Source organism: Quercus lobata, chromosome 5, assembly GCF_001633185.2.
Source record: "Quercus lobata isolate SW786 chromosome 5, ValleyOak3.0 Primary Assembly, whole genome shotgun sequence".
In the NCBI taxonomy this organism is placed as follows: domain Eukaryota; kingdom Viridiplantae; phylum Streptophyta; class Magnoliopsida; order Fagales; family Fagaceae; genus Quercus; species Quercus lobata.
Window position 1 is genome coordinate 66921995 of NC_044908.1, and position 9607 is coordinate 66931601.

The 9607-nt window shown below is 36.6% G+C and overlaps 2 protein-coding genes across 2 annotated transcripts; one reads left to right on the plus strand and one right to left on the minus strand.

Annotated features, from left to right (window-relative positions):
* The first annotated feature begins 831 nt into the window (after positions 1–831).
* On the plus strand, positions 832–6297 carry LOC115989569 (serine/threonine-protein kinase D6PKL2-like). The gene is made up of 4 exons (XM_031113327.1): positions 832–869; positions 1930–2185; positions 3101–4150; positions 5207–6297. Exons 3-4 carry the CDS (start codon positions 3207–3209, stop codon positions 6081–6083), a joined length of 1821 nt encoding a protein of 606 aa, XP_030969187.1. The 5' UTR covers positions 832–869; positions 1930–2185; positions 3101–3206; the 3' UTR covers positions 6084–6297.
* A 234-nt stretch (positions 6298–6531) lies between these two features.
* Positions 6532–9387, minus strand: LOC115989570 (U-box domain-containing protein 35-like). The gene is made up of 4 exons (XM_031113328.1): positions 8808–9387; positions 8025–8143; positions 7195–7310; positions 6532–7093 (listed from the first exon to the last, which is right to left on the minus strand). The coding sequence occupies exons 1-4, from the start codon at positions 9142–9144 to the stop codon at positions 6874–6876; spliced, it is 792 nt and encodes a 263-aa protein (XP_030969188.1). The 5' UTR covers positions 9145–9387; the 3' UTR covers positions 6532–6873.
* Between the last annotated feature and the right edge of the window lie 220 nt (positions 9388–9607).

Below are 9607 nucleotides of genomic sequence, written 5' to 3' on the forward strand. Positions count from 1 at the left end.
ACTGGCAAGCCTACGCGCTGCCTCCCAACAAGTTAAATTATTGATTGTCCCAAAAGTTTAAACTATTAAGATACGATAAATTTTAATTATTTAATCACATAGTCTTAACATTCTCCCTCACGTGGAGCCTGAAAGTACTTTTTTAATAGATGAGGCTCAACATGTAGGATTTTTTGAGACAATAAGTAATTTAATATAGTATCATGTAAGGAGAGAGAAATTACCCGGTTTCCATTCTAGAAAACATTTTATAAAAAGTATTTTGGTAAAATATTTTACCATTTTGGCAAATGTTAACAAGTACCGTGTGATGCTTGTCAAGATTGTATTAAAATGGGTTCTATTTAATAAAAAAATGAAATAAATAGAAGAAAAAAATATATATAACTAACCCTAAAATTTATTTTAATATATTTTTTCTCTATAAAGCTTACCTCACAATCTAAAAGTTGCAAAAATATAACATAAAGTTGCAAAAATAAATACAATAAGCTGCAGTTCCCTACAATTTTTATTTTTTACACACGTTTCTTGTATATATATATATATATATATATATATATATATAAAAGTTTGATCAAAATTTGACAATGAAACATGCACTAAAAATATTTTACAACGAAACAATTAGATGAGATAAGAATTGGATATAGGAAGAGAGAAAAAAAAAATAAAAGAAGGGCAAAATGATAATTAGGCATGTGAGAAAGAGAAGAGAGAATGAAGGATGTGGGTAAAGGCATGACAGACAGGTGCAAGACCACAAAACATAGACCTGTTGGTGATTCGGACCCCTTTAGTTCCGGGACGATATAATCCAACCAATAGAATTTTATTCAACCATAAAAAAAGAGCTTTGCTTACTTTACATTTGGGCGAAAATGGGTAATTACCCATAAAAATCTAACTATTTAGTTAGTTGGCCCGGTTTGGAAACATATTGGAATTCTAGCAACTCGAGCTTCAAAGGCTCGATTTTGGGCCTGTAAATCGAGTCTTTGAGGCTCGATTTGCATGTTCTACTCGGGTCTGAGTTGGCATTATTTCCACGTGGGATCTACTTGTAAATCGAGTCTTAGAGACTCGATTTACATTTACAGTAAAAAAAAAAGATTTGGCCTTTACACCTCCTCACCTCAACCACAAAACCACAGCAACAACAGCAATCCTAACAAAGAAAACCACCAAGAGAAGAAAGAGAAATTCAAAAAAAAAAAAACCCAGAAACGGTCGCCTGCGACCCAGGTCGCGCGCGACCCCATGCCACGCTAGCCCCTGGCCGCGCCAGCCCCAGGCCGCGCTGGTGAGGTGAGCTTTCTCTAGATCTTTCTCTCTTTTCTCTGATCTAGGTTCTTCTCTCTTTGTTTCTGGTTTTTTTTTTTTTTTTTTCTTCCTTCTCTGGGTTCTTCTCTCACCAGCGCGGCTTGGGGTCGCGCCCAGAAACAGGTTGCCTGCGACCCAGGCCGCAGGCGACCCAGGCGCGCGACCCAGGCCGCAGGCGGGCCGCGCGAGCCCAGGTCGCCTGCGACCTGGGCTCGCGCGGCCTGGGTCAGGCCGACCTATTTCTGGGTTTTTTTTTTTTTTTTTTTTTAACTTTCTCTTTCTTCTGTTGGTGGTTTTGTTAGGATTGCTGTTGTTGCTGTGGTTTTGTGGTCGTTGAGGTGAGAAGGTGTAAAGGCAAAATCTTTTTTTTTTTTTACTGTAAATGTAAATCGAGTCTGTAAGACTCGATTTACAAGTAGATCCCACGTGGAAATAATGCCAACTCAGACCCGAGTAGAACATGCAAATCGAGCCTCAAAGACTCGATTTACAGGCCCAAAATCGAGCCTTTGAAGCTCGAGTTGCTAGAATTCCAATATGTTTCCAAACCGGGCCAACTAACTAAATAGTTAGATTTTTATGGGTAATTACCCATTTTCGCCTTACATTTGTGTTTGACCCTCTCTCTCTCTCTCTCTGCCTAATATCCACCCACCAGAACCGGAGGCCTATTTCCATTTTGATTTCATACTCTCTCTCTCCATCTCCTCTCTCTCTTTCTAGTCTTAACAGGTATTTTAAGGTCTCAGGAGGAAACTACCTTTCTACAGTGCTTTTCTTTTGCCACTGCCCAAAGCAAAGCAAAGCAAAACCTGTCTCAAGTCAAGTGTGTTGTTGTTGTTGTTGTGATCCTTGGATTTAGGTACTTTTTCTGGGCCAACTCTCTCTTACCCTTTTAGCCTCCTTAGTTTTTCTTCATGGGTTTTGCATTACTTTACCTTCTACTCTTGTTTTTTTCACCTGGGTCGTTTTCTTTTGTTGGATCTGTGTTGGGTTTCTACCCAAAGCTATGTTTTTGTGGGATAAAGATCTGGTTTTTACTCTAATTGGAACCCCTCTTCATGCTTATGTACATGGGTTTATAGTTAATTTACTGATTTTATTTTCATATATGTGAGATTGGTTAAAGTCTGTTTAGAATTTGCATTTTTTTTTTCTAATTGGCTAACTAGCAAGACTGATTCTTTGCTTTTTTTGTGGTCCTTGAATCTTTTTTAGTTGTTCTGCTTTTTTTTACTTTTGTCCTTTTTATTATTTTTGTTATTGGTTTTAGTTTATATACCTTTATTTTGGTGGAGGAAAGATTGCATATTGAATTAGATAGCTATGACTTGTAATCTTAGAATTATATTTCTTCAATATCATATGATCAAGGTCTGCATGCAGCTTTGTGTTTGAATTATTTTCGTTCTGGAAAGAATTTGATATAAATTTGTAGTTGGGTCTTAGGTTTTACTGTTGCACAAAGTGAATTTACAATTTTACTCATTTTAAGCTTAACTTTAAGTTCTCTATTTGTAGCTCTATCAGCTAATTTTGTGATCTTCGCTTAAATGTTTCCAATAGATTTATGCAGTCTTATTCTTTCTTATTAATGGACTTTATGATATACGTCCCGGGCTTCTCTCTCTCTCTCTCTCTCTCTCTCTCTCTCTCTCTCTCTCTCTGTAGATTAGGATGTAAAAAGTCGTCTAAAATAAATGTTTAGTTCACTTTGTAATGGTTCTCCAATAATTTATCTGTGATGCCTATAATTGATGAAATGTTGGTTTGGCAGATTAGCAGAAATATGTTGGCTGCTAGTGCAAGATATGGTCTTTTGATAATGGATGCTGAGCTATGGATTTCTTCAATCTGATATATTCTAAAACTCTTTATTACCTATGATGGCCTCAAAAACTGATGTAAGAGCTTCCATGAAACAGAGACAGAAAACAGCTGTTGTTCAAACGGTTGAGGCAAATGATCGCAGGCCTTCACCTCTGCAGGTTTCAAAGGCAAGCAAAACTGAGTTGGTTCCTCCTGAACAATCACCAAAACCTGTTGAGAACAAATCAAAGCAGGTTAAGGGTGAAGCTGCTAAAAAGGAGTCACCAAATTCTAGTCAAAAGGGGTTGTCTGATTCTTTGAATAATAAATTTGATTCAAGTTCTTCCGCACAGGGTCTTGAGCAAGCATCAACAGGGGTAGATTCTACCGTAAATGAGACAAGAGGCTCACTGGGAAGTTCTGTTGATCAAGAAAAGAAGACATCGGAGTATGGGAGTGCTAAAGTTAGTGATGGGAACAGCAGTCTTGCCAAGACCAGTGGAAGTGCCAAGATTAGTGATCGTGTTGATTTTGTTGAGAGTGGCAAGAGCAGTATGTGTAGAGGAAGTACAAGCAGTGATGTAAGCGATGAGAGCACCTGTAGCAGCTTTAGTAGTAGTATTAGCAAGCCTCACAAAGCAAATGACTTGAGATGGGAAGCCATCCAAGCTGTTCGAACAAGAGATGGGGTTTTGGGTTTGACCCATTTCAGACTTCTGAAAAGGCTGGGTTGTGGTGATATAGGCAGTGTCTATCTGTCAGAGTTAAGTGGAACTAAATGTTATTTTGCAATGAAGGTTATGGACAAAGGTTCTCTTGCAACTCGTAAGAAGCTGCTTCGTGCTCAGACAGAAAGAGAGATATTGCAATCTCTGGATCACCCCTTCCTTCCAACATTGTACACCCACTTCGAGACAGATAAGTTCTCATGCTTGGTAATGGAGTTCTGTCCTGGAGGAGACTTGCACACTCTTAGGCAGAGGCAACCAGGCAAGCATTTTCCTGAGCAGGCAGTCAAGTATGTTAAGCAAGCTTAACCATTCTAATTTCTTCTCTTTATTTTAGTTGACATGCTTGTTCACTTTCAGCTTATCTAATATTATCTGTTTATACTTCAAGCCTTAGATGGTTAAACCTATCCTATCCTTGAAGGGACAATTTTATTTTATTGCTTTCAGGAATATGTTATACATGCTGCTTGTTTATGAGCATTAACTGTATCCTGTGTATGTTGTATTATTTCTATGCTATGGCCTTTGCCTTTTGTTCTCCTCCTAAGAAGCTTTACTTCTGTATGTTGAGTTAATTTTCTTATCAGTCCCCCAATGGGGACCATCTGGCAAAATAGTTCCCATCCATGTTAATTTGGGTCTGAAACTTGACTTTTATAGACAAATTTCTTAGGCTGTATCCTCAAAACTCCCTATTACCAATGAAACCTGGAATTATATCTTTATCAGAATGTTCTTGACATGGTGCCAAGTTGCGTCCTCCAGAGCCTTGAATGAAGTTTAATTGCATGTCTTCAACAATTATCTGTATGCCAGATTCTTTTATGGGCTTCAGTTCCAAAACTTATCAAAACTCAAGAACTGCCTCGTGGTAAACCATAACCTCTGCCAAATGATAAACTATTTTCGAAAATGAAGAGTTAAGGTGGTGAATGGTTGAATCAAGAATTGCCAAGAGCTTTGTAGCTCAACTGGCACCTCCTGGCACTTCCAACAGAGATGTCCAGGGTTCGAGTATCCCTACCCCGTTGTATCTATCATAAAACAAAAAAGAATGGTTGAATCATGAAACAGTGTCAATTTTACTTTCTTGTGATCCATCTAGGAGGTTGTAATTATTCTGAAGGTTGATACTGTATTCAAATAATTCAGCTTCCAAAACTGGAGTTATGTTTATCTTGTTTTCTAAAACAATGTCCCACCTTTGTACCTGATACAAAATTTCTTTATTACCCTGATCTTAAATAATCTTACTAACTATGGAGGAAAAAAGAGGTTAAAAACATATTGGTGCTCCATATGGCACTTGAAAGTGACAATTCTTTATTTCATTTAACTTGCAGATTTTATGTAGCAGAGGTCCTGCTATCTCTGGAGTACCTCCACATGCTTGGGATTGTCTACCGTGACCTTAAGCCAGAAAATGTCCTTGTGAGGGAAGATGGACATATAATGCTCTCTGACTTTGACCTCTCCCTCCGTTGTGCTGTTAGTCCAACTCTTGTGAAAACCTCATTTATGGAGTCTGATCCATTACGAAAGAACACTGTGTATTGTGTCCAGCCAGCTTGCATTGAGCCTTCCTGCATTCAGCCATCCTGTGTAGTCCCTACAACATGCTTCTCACCACGCCTCTTTTCAAGCAAGTCTAAGAAGGACCGGAAACCTAAAAATGAGATAGGAAACCAAGTCAGCCCATTACCTGAGCTCATGGCAGAACCAACTGATGCACGGTCTATGTCATTTGTTGGGACCCATGAGTACTTGGCACCTGAGATCATTAAGGGTGAAGGTCATGGAAGTGCCGTAGATTGGTGGACTTTTGGAATTTTTCTGTATGAGCTATTGTTTGGTAAAACTCCTTTTAAGGGATCAGGAAATCGGGCTACGTTGTTCAATGTTGTAGGTCAGCCTCTTCGTTTTCCAGAATCACCGGTTGTCAGTTTTGCAGCAAGGGATCTTATAAAGGGTTTGCTTATAAAGGAGCCACAGCATAGATTGGCTTATAAACGAGGGGCAACTGAGATCAAGCAACATCCCTTCTTTGAAGGTGTGAATTGGGCATTGATACGCTGTGCGACTCCACCTGAGATCCCAAAGCCCATTGAGGTGGAGAGAATACCTGCCCCAACAGCGTCAACGAGTGAAAAGACTGCTCCCACTATGCCTGCTCCCAATCAGAAAGGTTCTGATAATTATCTTGAGTTTGATTTCTTTTAGTGATGATCAGTATTAAACGGTTTCTGTTGGCGGAGAACTGTTTTGAACAACATTTCAGGGATTGATAGTGGTGATTATGAAGTTATTTTATTGAAAGTTAATGGGGACTTGTATGTTTGGTCTTGCCATTAACAGTTTCAAATTGATTTGCATAACTGCATCAATGCTCTCTGTCATATACATCAGCATACATCAATCTGGATACATCAGGTTTGGTTCTTTTAATCTGGATACATCAGGTTTGGTTCTTTTGAGTATAAAAATACCAAAATACATGGCTCTTTGAGCCATCTTCGTTAAGCTTGATTGATCATACATCAGTCTGGACACTTCAGCATTTAAAATGTAATTTCTTTCAGAAAACTATTTATATAGACTGAAAAACATAATATGCATATATAAGTTGTATTATTTGAACTGTGATTCTTTCTTTTCTTAGGCGCAAGCACAAGACTTTTCACATTACAAGGTGCTGAGTTACAAAAAGAAGGGTAACAGTAGCTTGGACTTGCTTAATTCTTGTGGTCCCCAAGCTTCAATTAATCATGGTGTCAAAGATTGAATGAAACAGACAATGAAATAAAAGGGTATCAAAATAAAACTAAGCATATAACTCTATGCTCTCTAAATATAAACGTGAACAAATACAGATATATTTTCAGATCAAAATGCAACCCCGATAGCTTTAATCTAAAACTCCGAGGAGAGATATCTGTGCCATTAATGAGACCATGTACCTCAATTAATTAGTGAAGTACTGTGTTTACATGTAGCTTATATATACTTGTTTCTAACATATAAAGCACTTGAGCCAGAAGGAACTATTGGGTTTTTCTTCTTCTTTAATGGACCTGAAACTATTTCCATTGCTGATTCGATGTGACCATCCAATCATCTGGTCAATAACTTCCTTCCCTTCACAGATGAACTTAACATCGCAGGAATCCAGTGCATTCTGAAAGATCCAATTAGCAATCCCGCTTCCTCTCTCTCTCCTCGACACCAGTTTCCTTTCAAATTTGAATAACAGAATAGCTACTAATAAGAAATGTGCTTTGGAAATTCAAAATTTCTTAAACGCTGTTATTGTTGTATCCTTGGATACTTGTACCTTAAACTTGATTGTGCGGTTCCAATCACTAGCTTTCTTATTTTGAGAATAGGAATAATCTCCACAATAGCCTTAGCAATGTTACTACTTTCAATGAGCACAACATCAACCTTCACCTGTTTCATTATTTATAATAATAATAATAATAAAAAAAAAATGATTTACCTTCACATGTAAGCCATATAAGAGTTTGATTGGTTGGAGGATTTTTGTTTTTGTTTTCAAAATAGTATAAAAAAAATTCAAAAATTGAACTTGAAACTAGTTTTTCAGATAATAATTTCTAAGTATATTTTACGTGTTTGGCTTTCACTTTTAAAAACAATTTTTAAAATACTAAAAACAAAAAATAATTGTTTGGGAGACAATTTCTATTTTTGAGATTTAAAATATATATATATATATATATATATTTACAAAAAGTCTGTATGTTACCTTTTTTTGTAGATAATGATAAGGAAATAGAGCTCATTAATTTTTTTTAATGATAAGTTTCAAATTTGAAGTGTGAGAATTCTTTTTATGATAAAGATAAGTTTCTTAATTTAAAAGATAAAAGAGTTTTGACAAATATGCGGAGTTCACGGTTTTCAATTTATTTACAATTATATCATCAAAAACATTTTCTATATCTTGAAAACACCCCTTAGTGGTTTTCAAAATCCTGATCTAAATCAAGAAAAAAACGGTACTAAAAAAATATTAGCCAAACAATAATTTCAAGTGTGGGACCCACTATTTTATAGATTGCAGAACAAAAAAAACTATATTTAAATACTCTTACCAAACCTGCCCTAAGTTGCATTAAATTGTTTGTTCAAGATTTGTACCTTGGAGGCAGAGCATTTGTTAAGAAACTCTTGAAGGAGCTTCTTCCTCTTGGCTCTTTCTTGGGTCACATATTCCTGCACCATCTCCGGTTTCACTTGATGCCTTGGAATCATTCCTACTATCATCACATGACATGTTAATTTTATCACTCATTCTGTTGCCCGAAACAAGAGTTAGATTGCTAATGAACTCTCTATCAAACAGCCAATAACTGGCTCATCCCATCAACATTTCTTCATGCCAAACATAAGCACAATCTAATCCATCAACTGAGCAAAGGAGCCGGTGAAAATTGGTTATAAATTATTATTGAATTTGTAATTGTAGCTACTAGCTATTGTGATTTCAGCCTAGTACCCTTTGGTAATGCCATTTCAAATCACATTTTTACAATGTACATTTTTTTTAATACAATTTTTTCAAGCAATCATTGTCATGTACTTTTCTTTATATATTTGTGCATTGACTTTACTCTTTAAAAATATATATATAAATGTTACTTAATAGAACATTACATACGCTTTAACTTGTGCCTTGGGGCACTGGAAATGGTCAACAAAAACCTTTAAAAAAATAGGATGTACCAGACCAGCATGGTTCATATGGTATATCTCCCAAAAGCACTGAAATATGAATGGAATTGTACTAATTTTTTTCCCTGAATAAATAGAATAATACTGATAGCAGGGTTGTTAAAACATATGTTTCACACTTTAATTACAGGTTTTCCATGACACGGTTTTGACCAAGACACACATCTGAGAGAGAGAGAGAGAGCTTACATGGACTTGGAATGAAGCGCATGACAGGGAAAACATGTATGAGAAGGACCATAGTGGAGGGAGTAACAACGTGTCTCAGAGTCCACTCCAGTGCATCCATGCTTGAGCTTGACTCTTCTGCCGCCCCCACAGCTACAAACACTCTATCATTCCAGTTTTGAAAATCAAAAGAGAACAAACTACCCTCATGCTCATGCTCTTCCACGATAGAAGCCCTGAGTACATCTTGGTTTATCTCGAACAGTTCACTTGGAGTCTCTTCCTCCATATCCATCTCAGTTGGGCTGCTACGTGTGCTGGTGTTTCCCTTATCATTCTCTGTTGATGATACCGACATTTTCAGCCAATTTTTCTGGTGAAAACAAACTATGATGACACAGTTTTCGATCCCAAAGATTTGAAACTTCTTTGAGTTTTTGTTTTGTGAAGTGGAAACTTACACAAAGGTAGAGTACTTAGAAACACTTTGAAGGGTTTCACTAATAACTTCGAATCATTCTATGCCTTCCTAGGTCGTATCTTTGAAAATATGGTTGCGTTTATATTTCGAATAAATGATCATCTTGACCAAAAAAACAAGCAACAAGTTGTGCAGATTAAATAGCCTTGAAAGTAGGCTGCAAGTTTCTTCTGATTGGACTTTTCTTGGTTGACCACTATCATGATTGTCTATTGGCCTATTTGTTTCATATGATATTTTCAAGTCTTATTTGATTATCAGAAATAATTTATCTAATATGATAGTGATTTTATCAAATTAACAGTTATAAAATTCTATCTTATCTTTAAAAATACAAATT

Excerpts from the sequence above, each read along its gene's own strand:
- LOC115989570 (XM_031113328.1), bottom strand. The coding sequence starts at position 9,144 with ATGTCGGTATCATCAACAGAGAATGATAAGGGAAACACCAGCACACGT. Across the intron at positions 8,144-8,807 it reads GCGCTTCATTCCAAGTCCAT|TAGGAATGATTCCAAGGCAT; the intron begins GTAAGCTCTCTC and ends ATGTGATGATAG. Across the intron at positions 7,094-7,194 it reads ACCGCACAATCAAGTTTAAG|GAAACTGGTGTCGAGGAGAG; the intron begins GTACAAGTATCC and ends CAAATTTGAAAG.
- LOC115989569 (XM_031113327.1), top strand. The coding sequence starts at position 3,207 with ATGATGGCCTCAAAAACTGATGTAAGAGCTTCCATGAAACAGAGACAG. Across the intron at positions 4,151-5,206 it reads TTTCCTGAGCAGGCAGTCAA|ATTTTATGTAGCAGAGGTCC; the intron begins GTATGTTAAGCA and ends TTTAACTTGCAG.